Source organism: Morone saxatilis, unplaced genomic scaffold (assembly GCF_004916995.1).
Source record: "Morone saxatilis isolate NCDOM2014 unplaced genomic scaffold, NCSU_SB_2.0 Contig19, whole genome shotgun sequence".
Classification (NCBI taxonomy): domain Eukaryota; kingdom Metazoa; phylum Chordata; class Actinopteri; family Moronidae; genus Morone; species Morone saxatilis.
Genome location: NW_023339751.1, coordinates 22,266,495 through 22,293,709, shown reverse-complemented (window position 1 = coordinate 22,293,709; position 27,215 = coordinate 22,266,495). Strand labels below are relative to the sequence as shown.

Sequence of the window (27,215 nt, the reverse complement as noted above, 5' to 3'; positions counted from 1 at the left end):
ATTTTATTTCTTGTTGCTTTCCTTTGGCTACAGTTTTTTTGTTTTCAGAAGTCATAGAGTTTAGTTACCTATCTTTACAGCAGAGAAGATGATAGCAGGAGTTTGATAGTATATCAGGATAGTTTCAACAAATTATGTGTCCTTTTTGCTTGTGTCAATTCTGTCATGTCAGTGTAAATATTTATTCTGTCTCTCTACAGGGTGATCGAGGTGATGTCGGCCCACCAGGTCCTGAAGGCCCAACGGTATTCCAATTTTTACTTGTTTTAGAACTTTTTCAACTGTGGTGTTTCACTCAAAGGTTAAACTCAAAAGGATATACTCAGATTTCTTCATACAACAATCACATGCCATATGTACAGTGGAACACCAAGGCATACAGAGCAGGAAGGGGTTGACCAGATCATGTTGAGGTGTGGCCCTGCTCCTGAACTTAATCTTAATAAACTTAATAAACTAACTAATAAACTAATCAACTTAATTTAAGAGACTATGTATTATTACACCATGTTAGCATATGTGTAAGTGTAGCAAGTAAATAGTAAATTTATTATTACTATTACTATTACTACTTTACTTTTTTTGGGCTTTACCATCAGAGTGAATGTGTTTGAAATGGTGAATGTGGCACGTAATGTAAAAGCGCTTTGAGTGGTCAGAAAACTAGAAAGGCGCTATACAAGTACAGGTCCATTTACCATTCCATTTACCATTACTCAATGAGTACCAGCTGAGATAATCAACTCACCTGGGGTTGTTCTCACAGGCCATCCCCACACCTCTCTCTCTCCTGCAGCTGATTGTAAACCACATCCACCTCCACAGTAATATTAACATGATATCAAAAAAGTTTGTAAAATATCATGGTTATGTGTTAATGTTTAATTTTGTCTTTTTAGATAGCTTTGATTTTTTGTTGCTGTTGGCCAGCATATTTAGGGAAGCTAAGGTTGAGGATCTTTGATAGCCGCTTCATGCCCTCTGAATTGATTTTCTGTGGTCTTTGCGGTCACAGACAGATGATAAAAAAACTTAAATACCATGAACATGGATCCTTCCCAGCCAACATTTGTATGTGGGGCCTATGTGAGTATTAGATGGGCTGAAAAAATGGGCCTTATATGGGATTTTCCGTGTGTTCCATAATGGCCCCATAATTGTGTATGTGGGCTTTATGCAGGATTACACTGGGCGTTAGGTGGGGCCAAACTAGGCAACACAGATGGGCCCCATTTATGATACCCACCCTGAGCCCATGCTCTCGTTTCCCATTAGTGACCCAACTACGACTCCCATGTGGGGCCCACATATACATGTTGGCTGGGTTGCAGCTATGCAGAAGCATAATTTGAGCCATAGTCAAATCAAATAGATATCTTCATCCTGGTTGTCGTGAGTAGGTTTCTTGTCCGTGCTTTGTCCTGAAAACAAACCTACTGTCAGACTCAGCAGGGAAACACTGTCCATGGACACACAAAGAGCCGTTTTCACAGGCTTTTGTCTGAATACTTGTCTGACTCAGATTGCTGAAACCTCTTAGTCATCATGTGGCCCTTCCCAGCAAGCACCACATTTTTCATTTATATTAAGTGGTTTAAAAAAGTATTAATTAAAACTTTGGGAGCTGTTTAGAACTGATATCATAAAAATACACAGGCCCTGACCTCATAAAATGATGCAGGTAACATCTGCTGCCACAATTATGGTTTTGACATTTATTCAGTGGAAAGTGTTTGTTTGGTTATTGCATAATAGTCTCCTTAGTGTATTGAATAAACAGGGATGAATAAAGCACACACATACATGCACACACTGTGGATGGCAGCTTAAAGGATCTAACCTTGGCTTTGAAGCAAGCTATGCCTGCTACTTTCCACGTGCTTGTCCTTCTCCACTTTTCCATGGCTTAACAGACTTCCTCTAGAGGACACACACACATGTACTTGTATACACAGCAACTGTTCTACACTAATCCAAGTCATTATATGGCATTACGAGAGACTAAACTTTTGAGGCATTATAGATGACAAAAGGAGAGATGCCAAAAATGTGAAAAGGGAGGGGAAAAACTAAAATTAAAATCAAGACAAAAGGAGAGAATAGTAAAGATTATGTTGCTAGTTGAAAAGAGGATCTGTTATCTGTGGCAGGCCTTAGATGGGACGTCATGGTTGGAAAATGTATAAAGTTGAAGGAATGATTTTACCATGCTCAAATTTCACTCACTAGTAGGAGTGGAATTATAGAAGGAAAGAGGCTACATGATTAATCTGAGGAGGATATATAACACACAGCAGACACAGAGACACAGCATTAGTGTTCATTTGGAGTTTGTTACAGGCCAACTGATAAATAGGTCCAATATTCACTCTCCTCTTAGCTCACTATTATAAAGCTGGTTGTTTAGCACTATAGACATGTTCACATCAATGTATGTGTATGTATGTGTTTATGTGCATTTTGAAGTATCTAATTAGAGAAGTTAGATGGTAATGGCAAAATTTGCAAAAAAGTTTTTATGCTGGCTTGGTGGTTTTTGCCTTTTCTTTAAAAAAAGATCTGATTAATATATAAAACACAGAGAAATGTCGTATTTCCATCCTGTTTTTGCATTGTTTTCACCAATTTAACTTCCACTGATGCTCTTTTGAGATCATCTTTTTGCACCCTCTTCTTCTGTTTTTCCAACTGCAGAACTGGTGCCACCTGCTGCTTAACTTAATGAACCAACTCCCAATAATCACATAACAGTAGTGGATGGAAATAAGCATTCATTTGTGTTTTTACTCAAAATTCTGTTAAACTTTGCGATACATTTAGAAGGACACGGCTAATGTTCAAACAGCTAGTAGAGCAGTAAGTGCACAGTGGTTTTATCAGTGCTTTTTCACACAAAGCAGCAGCAAAACAGCAGCTAAAAGAGGCTAAAAAGCTCTGTATAGCTAATGTGAACTGTTAGTCCCATTTGTGACCTCAGCAACACTACCACACATGGTACATGGGCATGTCTCTATGCGAGTGGAGAGGTCAGTACTGCAGAGATAGTGATGATTCATGATTCTGGTTTTTATATAGAGACACCTTTCACAATACACACTTATTTGATACATTGTAGAGATTCAAGATTTTTTTATTTTGATAAAAACAGTAGTGCCTTCAAACTTATGTTGATGCTTTGAAAACTCAACTGCAATCTGCTTAGTTTCAAGACTAAGTAATTCATTAAGTGTAAAGATGTATATGTTCAATAATCCATATGTTCATACCAAGTGGCTGCAACTGAAGCCAACATGGAAGTGCCAAAAACAGCAGTTCCTCTAACGGCCACTTGAGGCTGGCTCCAGAAGTCAATCTCCATATTAAAATGCCCAACTTTATAGCAGATATAAACACGTTTACAGCCTGGTACAAAAAACTGTTTTGGTCTCTTTAGCTAATTTTTACCCATTCTTACCCATTTAAATTATATTAGGGCTTAAAGTTATTAAGGGCATGGCCACTTTGAGTGAGCCAAAACTGCCAAGATGGCACAACGTCTTTTCACAAACCTATGGGTGACATAACAGAGATGTCCATTTTTAATCATACAGTCTATGGTTCATACTTTTCCCCTTCCACTAAACTCCACTAGAGCTAAAGTAAACTATGTTAGTCATATCAGCAAACTGCTGTCACAACAAAACCACAGTAGATATCTACATGACTTTCTGTGAAAGTGATTTTTCCCAAAGCCTCTATGTTTTCTGGAAAAACCTCATTGCTGTGAGCTTCTGTGCAGATTATTGCCTTGTAAACTTCAACTGCAGCCATTCTTCCATCTCGCTTTTTTGTTTTTCCCCTGAAATCAGCCCAGAATCCTGTTTCTGTTTTCTGCCATTAGCTTTATGAGCACATCAGGCTACTGAGCTGAAGGTCACTGTGAGGACAGAAGGGTTTGCAGGAACTGTTATCTGGCTGTTTTTCTGGATGTTGCACAACAGGCATTAGATAACTTCTTAGATGCAAACTACTCCTTGAGTTTACACATCCATTCTTTAAGGCCTTGGTCACAGTCGTCACTGCTTATTATAAGGCTTATAGAGGAACTTGTGCTCCATCTAGTGGACTACTGTGATTGTTATCAGTTGTTATACTTACAGTATTTATCTCTGCTTTGTTTCACAGGGAGTTAAAGGAGACCAAGGAATTAAGGTAAGATTTTTTTACCTTTCCATTTGTCACAGTCAAAAAAGGGATAGGCTACGAAGGCAATATGGTTTAAAGCTATTCCAATTTCCATCCAATTATACTCACAACTTGACCTTGGTATCATCTGCGGCCCTGTTCTGTTTTAGCTTTTCACTTGTGGAGACAAGAGAATAATTGTCTACCCAGCCCGTCAGTTCTTTGGTGAGAATAGAAGATCTCAGCTACCCGGGTACCCAGTTTGCTCACAAAGAATCTTCTTGCTGACTTAATCCGGTTTGGGAGTTTTCCCCTGTAGTTCAATGTAGCGACACCTTATTCAGCAAAGAAACGGTTAGGGTTACAACCCTAACACTAGAGCTAGGGTTCGGGCTATGGTTATGGTAGCCCTATCATTTGCAATTTTTTGTGTATGGGCAGTTTCATTCCTGTATTATAAACCTTTAACTGAAAACATGATCATTCAACCTGTATCCAAAGCAAACTTTAGGTCTCCATGTCATGTCGCCTTGCTCGCGCTGCCTGGATGAGAAATCACCCCTCCACCGGCTACTGTGTAATGTCTTTACAAGGCAACCACTGTCCAGGGATCAACATGATAGAAGGCTCCTGATGTCATCTCTAAACATGTAGATCTCCTCCTGTCAGTTCCATGTAAAGAAGGAGCACTCCCTTTTTTCCCCTGAGCCTTTGCTCGTCTTTTGATTTTCCCCTGGTTAAAAGGGCGTGTCTGCTTTTACTGCCCCAATGCTTCTCTGAGCTGATGTTTCCATCCACTCTGTAGGGAGATGAAGGAAAGAGGGGTTTCCCAGGAGAGAGGGGAGAGAAGGTAGAGTCAAAGTCAAGCTTGGAGTTGTGTGTATGTGTGTGTGTGGCATGTCGAGATCTATTCATGAATGGCAAGATTACAGACGTTGCAGCTGGGGTCTGGATGATTGAACACTGGCAGAGCTGCTGTCTGTCTTTGAAAACAAAAAACCTGAAACCCATCATTAAATTAAAATCCAATTCTCCAATCCAATTCCGACTGTTATACTGTAATGGCTTAATAAATAACATGGTCATTAGCAGCGCTTTATTTTCAGATGTGCTCTCAGAGGCTTTACTTGGCAAGAAGGAATACTAAGCATTTGTACTTTGTAGTTATTTATTTTTTGTCATGGTGGTTCATCTCGCCCATTTGGTGTCTGGTAAAGCTGTTTGAGCGATAGATAGATAGATAGATAGATAGATAGATAGATAGATAGATAGATAGATAGATTGTGTGCAATAAAATATCGAGTGTTTGATGTAGTAAAATGTGCCATGATATATATATATATTCTCTCTGGCCACTCCAGGGCTGCACAGAATCTGGAAGGATTTATGGGCACTATAACAAATTGTGTATCTTCAAATTTTTTCCCAATTCTGTTTTGGTTAAGTTTTTTTGTTTGTCTAAGTGAAATTGTGTCTCATATTCAATTAGTGAATTTTTCTAATTTCTGTACTGCTACTCTGATGGACTCCAGCACCTACAGCAGTTATTCTTTGGCCATAGTAGCATGGTTGCAGCCATGTGGATGTGTGTTTTCTCCATTAAGCCTCACAAATGGACAGATGGGGGGAAGAGGAAGAAAAAGTAAAAAGCGGAAAACTTCAAGGGAAGTGATTTTTCGCTGCAATCCAAAGGAAACAGCGATCTGGAAAGGCTTTCATTTTTTAATAATAAAGAGAAAGTGCTTTTGCAGGCTGATCCTTCAATGTTAGATCCTGTTAGGTCGCCTGAGGAGTTGAGGCTTCTATCAACCCAGGGAATATATCTGTTCTATATATAATCTTAGAGAGCTGGCTGCTGGTGCCTTGTGCCAGAGTGAAATAAATGGGGTAGAGGTAGGGGTTTTGCGGTATACACAATAACCATTAATATCTGCATGGTGCCGACCACAAATGATGACTTCTCTAGACTCAACCTCTTTGGTTCCAAAGCTCCCAGCAGGCAGCAAGCCTATGTCTAGCCATGAAGGAAGCAGACACAACTATCACCTCAGGACCATCTGTCACTGTGCTGAAATACTCTACTGCCTTGCTTAAGACTGACCTAATAAGCTCTGTCTTTAAAAACGGCTTTGATTTTACTTTCCCTGTGGGAACTGAGAGCAGCAACAGACGACGAAAGAGAGAGTGGATTTCATGACAAAGGATAGTGTGTGCCAACAGTCGCACTTCTTTGACTGAATAAAAAGGTATCTCTGCCTTTTTCCTTTCACCACAAATGAAAGACAATGAGCTACCCAGCTGGAGGAAATATTATAAGCAGAGTGGGGAAGGTGGCAATTAATATCTCCAATCACCTACCTCATTCTATTCACTCTATTATTCTTCACAGTGACCATATCTGTATGCTTCTTTTATCTCTCTATAAGCAAACTGAAAAGAGAAAAACCTGAAACTCCTGCACTGATCAGAACACAGTGGCGACAAGGTTGGGTTATCCATGTTACACTTTGTTACTGAGCAAGATAGCAAATATTTATGGTCCCCAGAAGATGATTCAATTTCTCTTTGGGACACCCCATGAGCAACAACCCCAATATTTTTAGCATTTGGTGTCAATTTTTAAAGTCCTGTGTGTAAGATCTAGTGATATCTGGATTGTCTGTTCTGGGCTACTGTAGAAACATAATAGTTAAACACGGCGGACTCAATGGAAAGCAACCCACTCCCTCTGTAGATAAAAAACCTATTCTAGATGAACAAAAACATAGCGATTCTTACTTTCAGGTGATTATTCACTAATGAAAACAAACCTATAAATATTATATTACATTTCTGCCAATAGATCATCCTAAATGTTACACATTGGACCATTAAGGTGTCTATTTTTATAAGAGTTTTGTATCAACACGCTGATATATTGGTCTTAGTCTAATCCTGTCCATCTGTTACCAAGTATACAATTTCACTGTTTATTGTACACATGGAAATTGCACTTGTACATGTAAGTCATTATAGAATCCCTGGCGGTGAGTAGTAGCTTCACTGCGTCCGTGCACTAAGACGGAGTGTGACAGGAAGACTTGGCTGCAGCACAAACAGAATAAAAACAAGAGATCCTGCAGCATCACAACGATTACAGTTCTGTGAGGGTGACTGATTCAAATTCATCCCTCTTTGTACTTGTCCTCTGAAGTGGGAAGGCTGTGAAATGGCATGCTAGTGTTACAGATCCATATGGGCCAACACCCACTTTGTGTCATTGAGAGAGATGTTAAAATAGAAACATGGTGGACAAACCTATGAGGCGACTAGAGGACTGCTACAAGCTGATAGGAGCAATTGTAGATCAAAGGGAGATGTTGTTTCCTGTTAGAGGCAGTTGGTTGTTGGGGAGCGTCTCTAATGAACCCCTCTGAACATTTAGATCCATCACCACCCAGGTCCTCCTGAGGGTAGCAGGGCTAATAGAGGTCCAGCAATGCTTTTATCTGACCACAAACTCATGTATGTGAGCAGGCACATAGGCTTGGAAAAGAACTTTCCAGTTTACAGTTATGACAATATCAGAGAATGAATGCTTTTTGTATTGTCTCAATGGTCGCTGGATGGTATAAGAAAAGTTAATTAAGAAGCAAGTAGGAGTGTTTAAATGTGTTATAATGTCAGTAGTAGTAGCAGCTTCAGCAATAGCAGTGTTATCAGTAGCTATACCAGTTGGAGTATGTTGTACTTCTCAAGTCAAAGTCAGTCACATTTAAATCTCTGAACGACACCTGTGTCCGCTCGTCCTTACTCCCAAGTTGTCAAATATGGCTTTAAGTTACCGACATTGTTCGAAGCGAAGGGCCACTGATCAGGCTGCCTGTGAGAACATGTTGCCTGTACACATTAGCTTATGTGAATGGTGTCTGGGTATAAACAGGGTGGGGGTTAATGAAATGTATGTTTCATTACACAATAAATTAGTTTTCAAATTAAAATTTAATGGGAAATGTACTTTTTGATATGTGCTGGTTTACTTGCACTAACTACTGTATTCTGTAATTTTGTAAATTTTTATCCTTGGATGCACTCATAATACAGAAACTGACCTTTTCTGCACAGTATTCATGGGTTAAGCAGGTCAGAACTGTATGATAATGAGCATAATCCATTGCAGTAATTTCTGGTGCATTGTGGCTCCTAAAAAATAGCCACAGCCTCAACACAGACAAAAGCGCGCACATCTTGGCTTTTATATATTACCGAACTGACTGCTAGAAATTGAAATGGAAGCATTAGAACCAGTGTTGCCCTACTCTTTAGTGGTCTCCAAAACCCCAAAACTGTTTTCAAGATTTCAACTTCTTGGTATAGGAACTTGAAATGCCAGTAAGACAAGAATGAGGGTTAGTCAACAGAATTTAACTCATGCGTAAAAAATATTCACTATTTTGTCTTTTGAAGCTTATTTGAAGGAGCTTGTTTAAATTATTCCTGCATCATCTCTTTCCCTTTTACATGTTGCTATGCAGGTATTTTCAGAGTCTTCTGTGATAAACTATTATCCTCACTTTACAACATGAGCAATTATGTTAAAGCATCATCAGACAAACAGTTGACAGCATAGCGTTTTCACTGGGGCAAACAGGATCGCAGGAACTCCCTCCACCAGCCAGCCGTGTCTGTGCTTGTGTGGTCACAGCTGTTGCTGTACATCATCTTTAAACCATCCATTCATTAATCTGAAAAGAGGAGCAATAGCACAGATGAACTAAATTACTCAAACATGTTTTCCTTTTTATTTTTAACAACCAATTTCAGAGGGTTCAACATGCTGTGGTAGGCACGTGACAGATGCTAATCAGTTACAGTTTTAAATTTCACTTTATACTTTTACATTCTATGTTTTACATTCAGATTTTGAGACAATGAGCCTCTTGCACCTAAATCCTCCTATAGGAAAAAACACCCAGACTGAAAGAGTTATTTTGCAGTGTTGCATTTTGCCGTTTTGTGCTTTAACCTCTCCCATACAAAATTGACTCAGATGTCTCATTTGTAGTAATTTTGTGTCTCTTGGTAGTTTTTCGCATCACTGTGTAGTTGTTTTTTGCCTAGGTTTCTGCTTCTTAAAAGGCAATTTTTCCTGGCCCCCATCGGCCAAGTGGCTTGCTCATGGTTGGAACTGTTGGGTCTCTGTAAATACATGTTATAAGGAGTTCGGTCTAAGGGAACGCTGCTCTATTTGAAAAAGTGTCCTGAAGATAACTTCTGTTATGAATTGGGCGGCTATAAACAAATAAAATTGAATTGAATTAAAATTGCCTTTTAATCTGTTTTTTTAGGCTGTTTTGTGTCTTTTTTATAGTTGTTTTAGTCTAATTTGTTAGTTGTTTTGCCATCTTTTTTGTAGTTATTTACTCTTTGTGGTTGTTTTGCATGTTGTGCATGTCATTTGATTGACTTTTCAACAACAAATATTGATTGTCACTTCATACACTCAGAGACTCCCTGACCCTTCGGGTCCCTTGACCTGTGCCCAGTATGCCCATTCAGTAATCTATCCATCTAACTGCATTTATAATTGCTTTCTAGATGCATGCATTTTTCAACATCTTTAAGATAAAACTACAACTTACATCAACTGTCCTTTTTTTCCCTTTCCGCCATCTTTGACCTGTACACCACCTTGGCCATTGTAGGGAGAATCAGGTTTCCCTGGCACTCCTGGGTTTAAGGTAAAGTAATTTACTGACCAGTGTGTGTGGCAGTTATTACATACCCAATCAGATCAGTCGGTCATAAATGTCTTTCTTCCACTGTAAAGGGCCAGGCTGGCATCCCTGGTACCCCTGGCATCCCTGGCAAGAGGGGCTACAGGGTAGGCCTGGAATGGAATGAGCATCCTAACTGTCGGGTTGTGTTTCTGTCAGTCATCCTTATTCCTCTAGTAACTGGACAATATCGGATATTCATCACATCAGTGTTTTGTGTTTGTGGCTGGCCAAAGCTCCAATTAATGTGCTTCTTGTGCCGTTAGCTGTGCTTCACGCTTGTTGGAGTGCTGTGGTCTTTATAATGGATGGTATAATTAGTCAGCCTTAATGACTAGTTCAGAACTGGGCTGGCTAACTCTTAATTGTTGTTCTCTACAAACCTTACCAAACCATTTGTTGGTCATTTCGAACAACACTCACATATGCTTTCTTTGATTAATTTTAAAACCATTCATGCCGTGATCTGTGGGAATTTAAATGTTATTTGACAAAATAGTCTTAACTCAAGTCGACTTTCTAGCTTACTAACTTTCTACAACTACATCTCACAGTCTCCATCAGCGGATTGAGTGTGCTCAGTTGTCATGGAAAGTTACAAGTAGTAGTTACACCTTCCATCTCCGCTGGTGCACCCTAAAGACAGGACTAGGTGCAGATTTAGACAAATGTTGACAACTGAGCTATCTCCATGTCAACTGAGCAAACTTATTTCACTGATGAAGGTAGTGAGATGCAGATGAAAGCTGGAAAAGGCTAGTAAGGGGACATTGGGTCAAGATTCCTTGAATTAAACTATTATTTCCCAGGGTCAAATGGACTTTTATGCTCTAATCAAATGCTGCTTGCTGATGTAGATTTCTTTCTTTAAAATAAAGTAACAATTTTCATTCCATGTAATCACATGGACATGGACATTATTTTACTACGCAGATATATGCAGCTCCTAGTGGCCTTGTATTGACTGGCTATTATTTGTTAACCTCTACATTGGCAAATACATAATGAATTTCTTTTTTATCTATTCATTGGATTATTCAGTAATGGTAAGGTACTGCATTCAGTCAAGGGTTTTTGTGATAGAAAAGGAAAATTTAGATATAAAGAAATACTGATACAAAATTGACAGCAACATTGATGATATTGCACATGAAAAATCTGTATTTATTAGTCAAACCCTATTTGATATTGATATTGGTCTACTTAATTGTAACACGTTTTACTCAAGTAAGCTAACACTTTTTTCTCTATGTACGGCAGGGTGAGAAGGGAGAGCCGAGCATTACAGCCCAGGCAATTAAAGGAGAACCAGGTTCACCAGGACTGCCAGGCCTAACAGGACCTAAGGTAAAATGAAATAGTCCAAACTGATCAGTGCACCCAGATTATTCAGTAACACTTCAACAAAATCTATATGCTATTCCTCTTACAGGGTGACAAAGGCGAAAATGGAGACAAGGTAAGAAAATACATTATTATTAAATAACTTTTTCATGAGAAGACTACTTTCTAAATTACAATACAAGTTGAGAATGTTTATGGAGAATCTGAGTGTTATACCTTCATTTATCCTTTAGGGGGAAGCAGGTCTCGAAGGCCCTGCTGGACCAAGAGTAAGTCATGACAGACTCATAGCACTCATGGCAGACTTATAACATGTTTCAAATATTAACATGTGATACAAAAAATATCCAATTTATGATTAGATTAGATTAGATTAGATTAAACTTTATTGTCATTGCACAAGTACAAGTACTAGACAACGAAATGCAGTTATGTCCATGATTAAGTTTAGAAAATGGTCATTTTCTCTTTATAGGGTCCACCAGGCCCAACTGGGGAGCCAGGAAAAGCTGAAATCCAGAACAATGAAAATGTATGTATTGAGATGCACTTTTCTTAGACGTAGAAAAAGTAAAGAATGAAATAAAGATTATTGTTAACCGTAAATATTCCTCCACAGGATATTCGCAACATACCCCTGATGGTAAGTACTGTCTAGGGTCTATCAAGGCACATGCAAAATCTACTTTTTGAAAGTCTATCAAAGGACATGATCTTTTTTCCTCCTAGGGCCCCCCTGGATTACCTGGACCTCCAGGGGTCCCTGGACTCCCTGGCACCAAGGTAGGGGACATCTTAGAACAGACACTTAACACGTGATGTTATGTACACACTGTATTTCAAAGATGAGCCACTGTAGCAGCCGTTTTGACATTGGGTTAGGGATAGGGCTAATAGTAATGGTATATTGATGTAATCAAAGACACTAATTAAGGCGCTATTCCATTTAGTGTAGCACAGCCATTCCAGGGAGCCAATATGCACAATAGCAGCACCCTGAATGGAACGGAAGCTTGATTAGTATCTCTGGTAACACCTGTGTTTAGCCTACTGTTTCACGTCAAAATGAAACATACGTATACATTTTGTGGTCATTTGATCAAATACAAATTTTTTCTTTTTTTTCTTTAGGATTATGCATTATGCATAATATATGAATATAAAAACTAAAATAATGCAGGTGTTAGATCTTGACATAGGTCCCCTTTAAAGACACAGCCAGAGGATTAGGTAATAATGCAGGGCATGCCTTAGGTTATATTGTAAAGGCGTAGCATGAGCAGCATGTTAGCAGAGCAGCAGCTTCAGTGCTTCTCAGTGTCTAAGCAGTGTTCAGACAGTATTGAGTCGTAGGTCACCTGGCATTTTTATTTTATTATTACACCTGAGAGTCTTGGCCACCGGGGTAGTTGCCTGCTTTGCTTAGTTGGTAATCCAGCCTTGGTATGTTCTCAGGGTGAAGTGGGTCTACCAGGTGCTCCAGGACTGGATGGAGAGAAGGTAATACTTAGTTATTAGTACTCCATATTACTAACTGGGCTTTTTGATAGTTACATGAATACACATTATGATAGAAGTCGATCGATTGCGATGACAAATATATAGGAGTGATGAGACCTCTTGTGTTTTCAGGGACCCAGAGGGAAGCCTGGAGAGCCTGGTCCTTCAGGCCCAGCTGGTCCTGAAGGTCCCAGAGGGGAGGGTGGTGTCATGGGCTTCGCAGGACCGAAGGGAGACAAGGGAGACGTGGGTCCTTCTGGATCACCTGTGAGTGACTGTGTTAAGCACACACCACACACACATCACATCACTGCCTGGGGTTCCCTGACCAAAGCCAGAGTCCCACATCTGTCATTATCCAGAGGGGAGGCCTTGGTTTTTCCAGCTGCCCTCTTATTATCTAATTAGAGACTCACTAGCTTGGAAGAGACACCAGGAATTACAGCATTTAACTTCACTGTGGTATTGATCCCAAATGTGCCCCCAAAGGGCTATGCTATTTTTTAGCCCACTGATACTTTAAGAGCCTCCCGTAAATAAAGTCATTCCTATATGCAGCTATGGCCTAACTACCCAAATCTTTTACTCAAGCATACTACAAGGAGTTTTTAACTGGTTATCTCAATTTAATACTGATGTATTTTATACTGATATATAACCTACATAAACAATCAAGATCACCAGTGAGAAGGCTATTTCTATATAGTTATTCATAATGTCTGCCACCAGGTCATATAATTTTAGATTATATGTTAAATAAATATATTATTTCTGACACATCTATGTATAGGATGCATTTTATTATTGATTTTAACCTCTTTGTACACTGAATTATTAATAATTTTTTTCCCATTGCTGATACAAAAAAAAAGAAAAAAAAACTATTTTTATTATTTAAAATACAAAAAAGAAGAAACCAATTCACAGAGGTATACTGCCCCTGGTGCAGATTGGTATGAAGTTTTGGTAGTGAATACTAATAGGGTAACAAAAAACAACTTTCTCAATGGTCTTTTATGCTTTGATTCTAACATGAAGATCAACTCATTGGTCCCTAAATTGAAATGCTCCGCTGTTATTGTGATCCCTATCTCCCCTTCCTTGTTCTGTAGGGTTTAGATGGCCCTACGGGTGAAAAGGGGGCTACAGGGGCCCCTGGCTCTATTGGATTACCTGGTGCAATGGTACGCAATGGTGCCCCTCAGGCTGAACGTCTGACCTGACAAAGGGGGAAGAGAGAAATACATTTTGTATTCACCCCAAATGCTGAAGAGTGTTGTGTTGCCTCATTTTTAATAATTTGTCTGACGAAGGAATATATCATCAAACTTGTGTCTTTGCCATCTATTGTCACAGGGTCCTAAAGGCGAGCATGGAGAAGGAGGAAGGTCTGAAATGGTAAGGGTCAGTCATTAACCCACAGGTCTGATTAGTGCACTTCATGGTAAAGTAGAGTATGATTTATAAGTAATATATTTTTTTTATTATTAAAACCTTATGTTTGTGTGTTTAGATCTATGGTCCCCCAGGACCTCCAGGACCAGTTGGCCCAGCAGTGAGTCAAATATGCTATTTAACTCCTACATTGAAAGACTAACTACTCATGCTTATGCCTTACACATCCGTAGAATGTTTTCAGTTAATTTGGCTGATTAGGCCTTAGCTCAGGTTGAAGTTGGGAAGAGGTGAGCAAAATTACATGAAATCTCCAAACTTCATGAACCAATAAGAATAATACAATTTTAAAACACTTAACAGCTGTAATAAGAGAAGGGTTGTCCATCAAGCACACCTGCCCACACAGTTGTAATTATGTAAAATAAGTTAAAACACTTGGGGAGACCATCAGTGTGCAAGAATAATAAGAGACTGGGTCTGTGTTTAGAGGTAGCACACATGTTTGGACATCAAAGCAAATTTTAAATGTAGTCAGGTGACAAGGACAAAGGCTAAAGATTTGCTCCAGTTTATTTCATAAGCTAAAAATTGTAATTAGTGATCACGCTACATTTAACCAGTATATTATACTATCGTCTGCATATAAGAAAATTCTGTATTCTTTTTTATACATTTTTATATCTTTCAAAGGTCCAGTGTGTAACATTTAGGAGGATTGAAATTGCATATAATGTTCATAGGTATGTTTTTATTATTTTATTATTTATTATGTTCAATGTTGAACCGTCATGTTTTGCAGCCATTGCCATTTATCCTACACACTGGGAAATATTGGCTGTATTCAGATTGTTGCAATCTGCAACTTCACTGCCAGTTTAACTGAATCCTACACACTGGTACTTTAAATAATTTTGTGAATTGTAGGTAATGACCATGCCACGTTCAAAAAGTATAGTATACTATCATCTGCATATAGGCAAACTCTGTATTCTTTTTAATTAATACTTATAACAAAAGTTTCCAACATCGTTTTCTACAATTCATAATCATCCTGTTTAACATGGAGGCGAAAAAAAATTATGAAATAAATATAATTATTAATTGTGGCTCAAATAATGCCTAACTTGGGTGTCTACTCAAATAGTCACAAATGGAATGCTCTGGAAACAATTGGGACACAGTATAGGTTGTGTCAGTAATCTCACTGTTTTTATTTCATCCAGGGATCTCAAGGACCTTCAGGGCCTAAGGTGAGATATTATTTTCATAAAATAAAATAAAACATCTGCCTCCATTTATATGTTCATCATAGATATTATTTGCATGAAAGTGTAAGTATAGGATTAGATGTTACACTTTCTTTCAGGGAGAACCAGGCATAGGCATCAGAGGAGAAAAGGGAGCGACAGGTCAGAAGGGTGACAAGGGAGACAGAGGCCATCTTGGACTCCCTGTAAGTATGCCAGACCTGCTGTCCATTTCAAATTTCTTTGTTTTCTGTGTGTGTTCTATCCTGCTGTTCAGTTTTCTTACTCAACCTTGATTATTTTAGGGATTATATCACTGCTTTACTACAAACATGTTAGCAATATAAAGTACAAATCTTACAAACCTGTGTTGCTCTAACCCTAGTTTAGGCAGTGTTGTTGACTGATGTTTGTCTCAGATGTTGCCTTTATGTCTTCATAATAATCTTGCAATGTTGCATGGAAGGGCAGATTGTGACAAAGGAAGTAATCAAAATAACACTCCAAATCAATGACCTTTTGTATGTTTTCATTCAAAATGTTATTCAAATGTTTGGTTTGTTTTATAGTTATTTTGCACTTTTCAAAATAGTATCTATCACTTTGGGGTTCTATTCTTTCTTCTCATTTTACAGTCAGAGTCACATTTAAGTTTATTTTAAAGACCGAAGCCGTTGTTTTTTGATGATGAAAGTCTGAAATTTGGTATTGAAGGGGTTAGAGGAAAGTCAAATCCTTACCTTAAAGATAAGTCTGGTGATATTGTTTATGTTTTTTTTATTGCCAACAAATCCTATGAAAAGACCAAAAGCAATGAACTGCTCCTATTACTCCAAATACTCACTAGAGCACCAAATGTGAATTCATCTACTGCTGAAAATGCACTATTTCCACCATTTTTTCCCTCCTTTTACATTTTCTGGGTTTGAAAAGTCAGTTCTTCATTTCACACAAAGAACTTAGAGCTGTAGCTACTCCTGTTTGAGCAACTTTGTCACAAAGACAATATTTAATAATTTAATAAACTGCTCCTAGTGAGCAGAGTAAGGGACTAGGGACTGAACATTTATCATGGTTCGAAATGTTTTCATTGTTGTCAAAACAAACAACCATATCTTAAAATGTATTAAAGACACAGTTTTCCATCATACTGTATATGTTTTCTTCTTCTTCTTCTTCTTCTCAATGAATGCTGAGAAGTCTGCTAATATGTTGATCATGTTAGAAACTTAATTCAATTAGTTGATTTGACTCGGTACAGTGCAATTCAGTAAATGACATGTTGGCAGTAATATACAGAATGACACCAGAAGTGCCCTTTAAAAAAGAGACAGACATAACCTAAAAAAATATTTAAATGCTAGTATAAGTAATTTAGTGAATTGTAGATAATTGTCATGCTACATTCAAAAAGTATAGTATACTATCGTCTGCATATAAAGAAACTCTGTAGGGAGCAGCTAACAAGAAGGCAATATGAGACTGAATAATGCCCACCACACTTGCAGCTGGTACAGTATTTATAGAATCTACAAATGTGACGTTGTATCATGACGCTGACTGTGAAAACAGTCAAACTACAGGGCTGAGCAACAACATGGCTGTAGAATTTATGTCATCATAAGACGTTACTCACAATTACTGTCACTCACTTTACCTCCACCTCCGCCACTTCCATCACCTGTCATTTGTCATCATCTAAATATGTTTTTTGAGTCACTTGAGTCACAGCTTCACTCACCTCCCACCACCTCCCCATCCCAACCCCCACCCCCCACCTTCCTCCCACCATCTCCCCCATCATCTCTGCTCTCTAACTATGTACAACGCTATACAGGGGGCTCATGGGTTAGACGGCAGACCGGGTCCAGTGGTGAGTGGTGCAAGTCCTGCTCTGGTCCCCGCACCCTTCTCCTCTTCCTCCTACTCCTCCTCCTCTTCTCCTCTTCCTCCACCCCCCTGCTACTGCTTGCTTGATGTCTGCCATGTCTGCCTGTCATGTCCACTTGCTGTCCTTCTTCCCATGCTAGTCCTGTCTTTTTTCCTTCCTGAAGTAAATCTGTGAGGACAGGCCTGTTAAGGGTTGGGTTCTGAGGATGCACTGGCATGGAGAATCTGCAACATGGCAAACACAGTCAATGTCACCCTTATGCACCTATGGTTTATATTGGCTCATGTAAGATCAGCAATCATTAAAGTGTGGTTATAAGAAGATTTTCTTTCAAGTCTACATTCCATTGTGCATAAACGAGACACCCTATAGACATTATCCGTCTAGGCCTGGTCGATATGTGGTCGGCCAATACTATCTTATTGTAGAAGATTGTTTTTCAACTGTAAAATGTCCTGCTCACACCCATCTTGATGACAATTATCCAAAAAATAGATTTATATCAAATATTTTTAAACTTTCAAAAATATAGATTCAGCTTAATAATTACAATTGACCTTAAATCTGTTCATTATCTCCCACTACTACCACTATGATGGAATGTTGCTGTCTGATATTGGATGCCATAACAGTGTAAATCCTCAGTCCTCCATCCTGCCTCATGATCCTGTATCACCAGTGGGCTGCAGAGCTGCCATTATTAAGAACTATCCAAAAAGAGCATGCAGAGATGCCCATACTGCATGTTTACATGTCACACAGTGTATTTGGACAGCTGCATTCCATACAGCGCTGTACCTATACCGGATATGCCTGAGATGCAAGGTCTTCCTCTCCGATCCTGACTGCTATTCAGACTGAGAACTGCAGCTGTTGACATTTTATTCATTTTCCCTCCTTTTTAACGGTTCGGACAGTAGTTCAACAAGCTTGGTGTGTTCATTCATTTTTCACTCCAGATTAGTAAAAGAAATTGGTCTAAATAGTCCATGACAACAGAAGGCTTGTTGATTTACTGATTTGAAGCATTTACTGTTTATATTTCCTTTGGTACTATTCTGTTTATATCTGCCAACAGGTATTAATTTCCCCTATTCTGTTTTAAAGGGTCTAATAGGACCATCAGGTGTGCCAGGGCCAGCAGGACCAAAAGGAGAGAGAGTGAGTATCATCCTGTGGGTCTATTTTTTTCTGTTTTTATTCTAAAAGAAGTATATTAGGAGAATATACACTTTGAATTTTGTCCCACTATTACAGGGTGAAAAGGGAGATGCAGGATTACCAGGACCAATTGGCCCTCAAGGCATCCCTGTAAGTCTGTAATTCAATTTTCATCACAACAGGGAGTGTCTTTTAGCATTTGGTGCTTTCTCAGCTCTGATTGGTTGTTTTCGTTTAGGCCCGGTGCAAATGTCAATAGGAGCACTAGGAGGAGCCAGAAGAACCATATTTTTTCACAGATTATCTGTCTCATATTCTGTCAGGATTTAGTAAAAAAATCATTAATTTATATATTAAAATATAAAATGAAAATAAAATCAATTCTTTAAGTTTGACAACTAATGAAAACACAACAGACAACCTGTGACCATGACATTAACCTATATTTTTGTCTAACTATACAACAATATCAATATGTGTTACAACAATATGACTGTGAGGACATGACTTTTGAGATGCTGCATGTAGTCATAGCTCGGGTGTTTTCCAGTTTTGATCTGCTACCTAAATTGATTTAGCTCCTAACCCCCGTACTTTATAATATACCATCTTTATAAAGGTCTGCCTGGAGTAAAAAATTGCTGAGCAAACTGTTTAACCACCACTAGTGAAAGCCTCATCCTGTTGGAAACACGCTTGCACCCAATAGTTCCAATTATCGACACTAAAAAACTAGAGCCCAATGTATCAGTCGACCAATATTCTAAGCTAGTATTGGCTTATGGGCTTATTAAAATATTTTTTCAGAGTCCAGGGTCATAGTGCAGCACCCCTGGAGCAGTATTTGGGGTTCAGTGTCTTGCTCAAGGGCACTTATGCAGAGATGGTGGGCACCATTCAGTTCCCAGCTCACAGCTGGAATACACCCTCCTGTTAGCGTCAGTGATTGAGTGAGCAATCTTTTGGTTACTGGCTGGCGTCTTTAACCAATTGGTAATTGGTGTCACTGCAGAGTTTCTCCAGCAGAGTGTGCTGTGATTTACAATACTGTGTCAAGCAGCAAGGAAGAAGAAGCAGCTCTCAGCAACTTGACTTGGTTGACAATTTATCTGTTCAATTATTTAACATGTTAAAGAATATTTAAGTTGAATACTCTTTAATAAAGTTTGTTTAAGAAATCAGCCTTCTAAATACCTTTGCAGTATCATATCAGTGCACAATCCATACAGAAAAAGGTATATTTTCATTAATTCCCTCTAAATATCCCCTCTAAAATCAGTAACTACTAAAAATTCTGTATCAGTTGGCACAACAGGTTTTTGTATCTTTTACTACAAATGTTTAAAACACTAAACAATTTTATCCTCAGTCTGACAATCATGAGGTAAAGAATAGTATTATATCATATTACAATGTAATCCACCAGGAAAGTGCGCTTACATATATGTGACAGGCCAATGCAGGTTGTTGCATTGTGGTAACAACTGAGCCAACTTCCTTCCTGCACTGACCTGTGCTTTTCTTCCTCATTGCAATAAATGAAGGGTCACAGTGCTGATGTCAGTTTGAACATGGCCTAAGACACCAAACAAGCATCTCTTCCAAAGTGAAACAAATATGCAGATTAACTAATGATTGTAATTTCTCATTTCTTTTAGGGTTTAGTAGGACCACAAGGACTCAAAGGGAACCGGGTAAGATACCACATATAATGCTTTGCCAGTTATAAAGATAGCAGAACAGGGGGCATGATTCTGGCTAACGGACACACATAGATTTCATTTGTGGAATACACTTCAATGCTTTTACTCATTCAATGCAGAACCTGAACTTAACACTTTCTGAATATTTATGAGTCATATCAACAACAAGCCAGGCTGGTATATGCATCTAAACTACACAGCACTATTTAACCTCTGCCAGTATTGCAGCAACTGCCGCTTAGGGCCGTGATAGGTCACCAGAGCAGAGTTGTGACGACTTCAAAGACGCTCTTGAGGAGGAGATGAGAATTAAAGAGCTGAATATCAATAAATAACATCTCTTTGATGTCATGCATAAAAAGAAAGCCAGATGAGTTAGACAGTTTGCTTTGATTTTTTTGATCTGAATAATTCACAATCAAGATTGCCTTTCTGAGGCAAAATATATTTGTTTTGCAGTGGCTTTGTTTTGAAACTGAGCGTCATAAAACTTAAAAGGAATAATTCTTGATACTACTCCAAACAAGATGTTTTTTATCAAAGAAAAAAAAATGTAATACTGTTGTAGTACTGCTGTTTTATTGTATGGTATGTCACATCATAATGTGGATTCGGTTTTGGCTTGAATTTGAAAGATGGATATCAGTCTCATGTCATTTAAACAGCTATAATCAATATTAGTATATGCAATCGATATGTGTAAGAGGTGAAATGAGTTTTCGCAGAGAATCATCACCAACTCTGCAATTCCCCTCAGTTCTACAGAACTTTATATCTACTTTCAGCTAATTGTTGTTTACAGGAATTTGAGACTGTCTCTGCTCTTACAGCGTCATTCCCAGCAGCAGCGGCATTGTTTTTAGTGAAGACCTCTAAAATCCCACTGTATGCTACTAAGCACTAAACAGCAGACAGGCAAAGTTGGCGACTAGCTAGTGAACATAGGGGCGCATTTAGTGGCTAAAGAGACAGATTTTGTATTTTAGTCAACATAGTAAGGAATCAAATCTGCCAGGGGGGTCTGGGCTTTCTGATACCTCCAGGCTTTTTTAAGGATGGTTGTGGCCTAAAATGCCTGATTTCACAGCAGCTTTTCTAAAACAAATATTTGTAGGCATTTCTTGCAATGACATTGAAGTAGTAAGTGAAAATTGTGAAAATATTGCAAATGTTTTTGTTATTGAAATATCAAAGGCAACTCATTCCAGTGAGAATAAAATTGCACCATTTGGAGTTTTCCAAGTAACCTTACCAAAAAGGTACAGGACTGATTCATGCTAGTTCAATACGCCTGTGAGCACCATTGTTGGTCACTGGGTGAATATGTGGCTAATTAACCTTGCAGGTAATATAGCTATGATGATTACCTTAAGTGATGGTTGATTAGCGCTCGCAAATCATCACGTTTTCACCACTCCATGCAAATACTTATTTCCACAATTACAGGTTTGGAACCAAAGACCAAAATGTTTGCTCACTGACCATATCTGGCAACACACACTTTAGCCAGAGTTGCTGCACCAGCTAAAAAGCTTAACTTTTGACAGAGCCAAGTTAGATGTTTCCACTTGCTTCCTGTCTTTATGCTAAGCTAGGGTAACCAACTCAACCTCTGTACTTAACAGACAAAAATGAGATTGATATCCATCTGCTTACTCTAGGAAATAAAGCAAACTTGCCCAAAATATTTAAAAATTCCTTTAATTGGCACTGACTTTCAAATGATACTGTGTAATTGTATTTTATCTCCAGGTTACAGTGTATCAAAGAATCTGTTTGTAATGTCCACACACCCTTCCTCTAAGAGAATGTTTCTGTTTCCTTCCCATTAACCTGTGACTCTTTTAATATTTCCACTCCCATCTTTTAAGTTTTCACATTTCATAAGCTCTCTCAGCACATTCAACTGGCCTTAAAATATTAAACAATATTAAATAACATATAGCTATGAACAAATTCACCTCTGATAAACAGATTTGAATGTGACTGTCCAGTTGAAGGTGTTGAAGACAAAGCTATGGGATAGTGTTGGTGTTTTTACTCTTTGTCCTGTCTTCCTTTGTTTCCGCAGGTCTTCCTATCCCCTTTTACTTCCCTCCACCTTGCTCTTTGGCCCGTGGCTCTTTTTATTGCCGGGGTTGCCCTCTCTCCCTCTTACAAACCTTGGCCTCCTGCTCCTCCTCTTCCTCCTGCATTCTAACGTAGTCATGGGTTAATCTTCCTCCTCTTACACCTCCCCTATATTTCCCCTACTCCTTAACAGTACCTCTTCCTTGCAAGCCTTCATGTACCCCCTCCAACCCCAGACCCATACCCCAAATTGGCAAGCAGTGCAATGCTAGCACACCAAACATTTTGCACGTTTCTGAGCTTTAGCAACATTTGTTAGAGTTAAGTGAGATTCCATTGTGAACAAGATTGAAACTCTCAACATGTGCTGTGTCTTTTATAAGGAGTACGGTCTAGACCTGCTCTATTTTTTATAGTGTCCTGAGATAACTTCTGTTATGATTTAGCGCTATACAAATAAAATTGAATTGAATTGAATTACAACTGGTGCAGATAATTCATATGCCCCATTTGTAATCTTGTTAGGATTTGCACACTAGTGAAAACTCGTGGAGAGGACTTCATAATTTCAAAAGTGGCACAACAACTCAAAAAATAACAAGACTGCACAAATAAAGTGTCACTTACAGCGACTGCATGAATGTGAGCCTCTGCTACTAGCAACACTCACAGCTGGTCTTTGCATTTGAGCCATTTAAGACAGAAGCTTAAACCTCAAGAAAGTCTAAAATTAGATTGTGGTTACGTAGGTGATAAGGCAGCCCTGGGAGAACATTGCAGTCAGGCAGCCTATTATCGTTCTTATCATATTGTATTCCCTATACATCATTTTGTCACTTTATCTGATCTCTTACAGCCTTCTTGGTGAGCAGGTGTTCTGTTAATACTATGATTAAAGGTCCAGTGCATAAATAATTTATAATATATAAATATGAAAAAAAACTCTGGGAGATGGAAACACTTTTTCCGAATAAGTTCAGATGTAGCAAACATTTAATTCACATGACTAATAAGTTATTTCCTCTTGTCATCGCTACCATGGCTCTATAATAAATCGATGATCACTCCACACAGATCTGAATTACCTCCCTTGCATTAATTTGTGAAAAAAACGTCAGTGTTTCATCCTTTTTTCTTTGTTTTTCATCGTTTGAGCTTTGACTGGCACTGTTTTAATTATATTATCTTGTTACGCCCTCTTCTTCTGGTTTTCCTGCTGCTTATCTCGTGAACCAACTTCTTATATTCCCATAATGGTAGTGGACGGAAACAAGTATTCATTCTTATTTTTATTTGCAGAATTACTCAAAATTCACTTAAAATTTGTCTTACATTTTGATGGAAACACGGCTATTGTTAGACTCATGATGGACAGGTCAAAGTAAAAAAGGTTGATGCTGCAGAACCAGACATATTGTGTTCTCTTGCCCTACATTACCCACAATGCAACTCGACCCCCGACACAGATTTGAGTGCGTTATGGTATAAGCTTTGAAAACATAATTAGATGCCACTAACAGCATGATGACAATGTAGCTTACAAAATTGTTACAAGTCACTGTTAACCCCTATGGTTAAGATTTGCCATGAAAAGATTATGGTTGGTTGGTTGGTTAAAGGTCCAGTGTTTAACATTTAAGAGAATCTATTAACAGAAATGGGATATGATATTCAGTGGTATGTTTTCACTAAATTCAAAATACTCCTCACAAAATTATTTAGAGACCCAACAATTCCCACCACATGCAAGCAAAAAGCGAGGGGGAAAGGGAAAACTTCTTTTAAAGAGGCAGAAACCTCGAGTAGAACCCTGCTCTAGGCTCTAGCTCATTACTGATAATAGTCATCTGAATATAGGAGTCATTACGTTTGTGTTACCTTAGAATGAGCCTTATATATCTACAGATGCCACAGGTCACCTTCCATGGAGTCTGCCATGTTGAACAGCCATGTTTTTTGCAGTAGCCTAGAGTGGCTCTTCATGTATTTAGAGGCCACCGTAGTTTCTCTTTTGCACTTGAAAGGGGATGGTGAAGCAAGGGAATTGCAATATGCAAGTACACCACTAGATACCACTAAATCCTACGCAATAGTCCAATTACTTTGTCCATGTTAGGGTAGTTTTTGCTAAAGATTAGGGTAAAAACCAGTACTAATAGACATCTGTCTATTCTATCTAATGTATTTTTAAATGTTACAACCATGCTCAATGAGACTAGTTGGAGTCAGATTTTTATGCAGTTGTAATGATCACTCAACTAAAATAGTTTCATGGCCAAGTGTTGGAAATGTCACCTCACATGGTTCATCTGCCACTTTAACTTTTCATATTATCATATATATATGTTCTGTTCAGCAGATTATCATCCATCATAAAATGAAAACATGACAGTAAGCCATACATGTATGAACCTTCTCACTTCACACTCGCAAATCTTCCAAAATCTACTTTTTCTGTACAGTAGTCCGTGGTAGGATGCTTGGATGAAATTTGCTCACCAACAGCACTGGCTTTAATCTCTCCTCCCTAACCCCCTCTACTTACCCTCCCTTTCCACTTAATTTACATTACAAAATCATATTGTGTTTTGAAAATAGCCAAAGTCACACCAAACACATTACTTAATTGAAATAACAGTATTCCTTATATTGCATAAAATACAAATATGTAAGAAATCCTGGCAGATGAAACCTTGCAAAAAAACAAGCATTTGCTTCATGTGTGGCTTATTGAGGAGGACTAAAGTTTGTCTTTTTTTAATACGCTGTTTGCAGGGAGAGAGGGGCAAGAAAGGCAACAGGGGGGCCAAAGGGGATAAGGGAGACCAAGGAGCACCTGGATTAGATGCCCCCTGTCCGTTGGTATGTCAGTAGTCCGATGTGTAACCAAGAGACAAAAGGAAGGAGCACTATCTTAGAATGCAACATAATAAAAAGACATTCTGAAGACATTCAATAGTCAGCTTCCTTTTGGCTCTGGTATTCAGTGGTTCTAATAAACCTCAGGTAGGGTTTGGTCAAAGTGTCCACTGGAGCCTATTAGATGGGGATATATGTGATTGAACTAATGATTGATTCTCAATTTGATGTTTCGATTTAAAAAAAGACAGCAAAGGAAAGGTTGTAGCGTATAGATGGAAATAGATTATCAGGTGAAAAATGACTTGAATGGACCACAGACCACAACCCTGCCTGGGGAGCCTCTTTTTTCCCCATGAGACGGACAGGAACAGACATCCACTGGTGATGACTATCAAAAAAATATGCTGTCTTTATTTTCAGCCTCCATCCTGTAGCTCTGCAGCCCTGTCCTTCTTGTTAAAGAATACAGGACAGGTTGGGGACAGTCAAACTAGAGTTCTGCACCCAAACCCCACCTGAAACTATGCCTTTAATACTGGGCCTAAAAAAAAGCGATGGGTTCTTCCACATTTCAGACCTGTACCAGACCTGAAACCTGTCCATTCCATTTTTTTCAACATCTGACTATTAGTTCACCAGGAGTAATACAAAACATTGGCTACACTCTGACTGTATTCCTTCAATTTATTGGGCACTTGGCACTTGCAACACATGTGCCAAGTGCCCAATAATTTGCACAGCCAGAAAGAGAGAAAGAGTTACTGAAAATAAAGTATCCCAGATGTTTCCTTCCCCAGCCACTTCCGCCAGCTCCTCCTGTTTGATTGCAGGATGTTCCCATAGGATGGGATCCCTACAGGAGCCATCCTCATCACATTCCTGCACCACCTTAGCTGACTCCTTTTGACCAAAAGGAGCAATGACCCAAACCCAAAGTTAACCCAAGCTCAAAATTACACAATAAAATGGTCCAAAGCTGATGTGAAACCCAATACTTTGTTCGGACTCTTAGGGTTTGGGTTGGTAGCAAAACTCTAAATCAAGCCCATTCCTGCAGAGAACTATCTTCTACTTTGTTATCAAAACAACAATTTGTCGTCACATTCTACACCTGAAAGCTCACCTCAGTGAGCCCAGTTCCTGTCAGTCCCAGGTTGCCTGCATGTTTAGGAAACCTGCATCCAGTCACCCAGTGGACAGAAGTGGAGATCCTCCTGCCGTCAAGCAGTGGAGGACAAACGCTCCTCTGCTACACATGAGCTAAAAAAATGGTTTTTAAATGGTTGATTTCACAAACAGGGTTTCCGAGGCTTTAAAGGGGAGAAAGGTGAACCGGGCTTACCAGGCCTGGATGGGCTGGATGCCCCTTGCCCTGTGGTATGGTGCTCTTTCTTTCCCTTCATTTTACCAGCATGCTTCTAGTTACCCCTAACAAAACCTCTGACCACACTCAGATGTTGCACTGTAGATTGACTAAAACGCATGTTTGCATGAAAGTTAAAATCTACTTATTGCAGCTGACTCACCTAGGCAACTGTTCCAACTGACCTCCCTTAGAACTAACATAAACAAGCCTTTCCCTCTGAAAACTAATACTCATTACTCATCATCTTTTCCATCACAACTACTGAACCTTTCTATGTTAAATCCACATGCAGAGCTATTATTGTGGCTAATATCATCAGTTACATAACCAGAAATAATTTGCAACCTAAAGCCTTGAAATTCTTATATACTAGAGCCTTTCTTCATAGTTCCTTATTTACTAAACCATCTCTTGCATGGAGCACCAGTTTTTCCACCTTCAAGGCAACAGAGTACCACAGGTAGCGAAAAGGAGTAGGAACTACATTAATTTATTTGGTCAAAGCAAGCCAGAGTCCTTGTATTACCATGGAAAGCATAGTGGCAGCATGGTTTGTTTTTTGGTTAAGTAGGGTCACCCATTGTTTTGGTTTCTGCTTTTGTTTCTACTGCTTTGGGGATAAGTTTGTAGAATTACATTTAGACACTGCTCAGAAAGTCATACAAAATGCTAGTTCTAGGTACTATCAGGAGTTGCTGGTGCTGCTGTGGTTTGTGATTGGTAAAGCTGGGTGGGCGGCTGTGGCTCAGAGGC

General features: G+C 38.9%; 1 protein-coding gene across 17 annotated transcripts in view; it reads left to right on the top strand.

Moving 5' to 3' along the window:
- col13a1 (collagen, type XIII, alpha 1) overlaps positions 1 to 27,215 on the top strand; it is a 119,439-nt gene that overhangs the window by 83,985 nt on the left and 8,239 nt on the right. For 10 of the 17 annotated variants that reach the window (XM_035664203.1, XM_035664210.1, XM_035664208.1 and 7 more), the window contains 23 exons: positions 201 to 245; positions 4,165 to 4,191; positions 4,970 to 5,014; positions 9,849 to 9,884; positions 9,974 to 10,027; positions 11,181 to 11,267; positions 11,353 to 11,379; positions 11,498 to 11,533; positions 11,740 to 11,796; positions 11,884 to 11,907; positions 11,994 to 12,047; positions 12,720 to 12,764; positions 12,897 to 13,031; positions 13,877 to 13,948; positions 14,121 to 14,162; positions 14,278 to 14,319; positions 15,386 to 15,412; positions 15,529 to 15,615; positions 17,247 to 17,282; positions 18,408 to 18,461; positions 18,558 to 18,611; positions 20,120 to 20,155; positions 25,010 to 25,096. In XM_035664203.1, the coding sequence (XP_035520096.1) occupies positions 201 to 245; positions 4,165 to 4,191; positions 4,970 to 5,014; positions 9,849 to 9,884; positions 9,974 to 10,027; positions 11,181 to 11,267; positions 11,353 to 11,379; positions 11,498 to 11,533; positions 11,740 to 11,796; positions 11,884 to 11,907; positions 11,994 to 12,047; positions 12,720 to 12,764; positions 12,897 to 13,031; positions 13,877 to 13,948; positions 14,121 to 14,162; positions 14,278 to 14,319; positions 15,386 to 15,412; positions 15,529 to 15,615; positions 17,247 to 17,282; positions 18,408 to 18,461; positions 18,558 to 18,611; positions 20,120 to 20,155; positions 25,010 to 25,096 (1,209 nt within the window). Of the gene's footprint in view, positions 1 to 200; positions 246 to 4,164; positions 4,192 to 4,969; positions 5,015 to 9,848; positions 9,885 to 9,973; positions 10,028 to 11,180; positions 11,268 to 11,352; positions 11,380 to 11,497; positions 11,534 to 11,739; positions 11,797 to 11,883; positions 11,908 to 11,993; positions 12,048 to 12,719; positions 12,765 to 12,896; positions 13,032 to 13,876; positions 13,949 to 14,120; positions 14,163 to 14,277; positions 14,320 to 15,385; positions 15,413 to 15,528; positions 15,616 to 17,246; positions 17,283 to 18,407; positions 18,462 to 18,557; positions 18,612 to 20,119; positions 20,156 to 25,009; positions 25,097 to 26,395; positions 26,474 to 27,215 lie in introns of all 17 variants that reach the window. The other 7 variants (XM_035664199.1, XM_035664207.1, XM_035664211.1 and 4 more) reach the window with 5 other exon arrangements.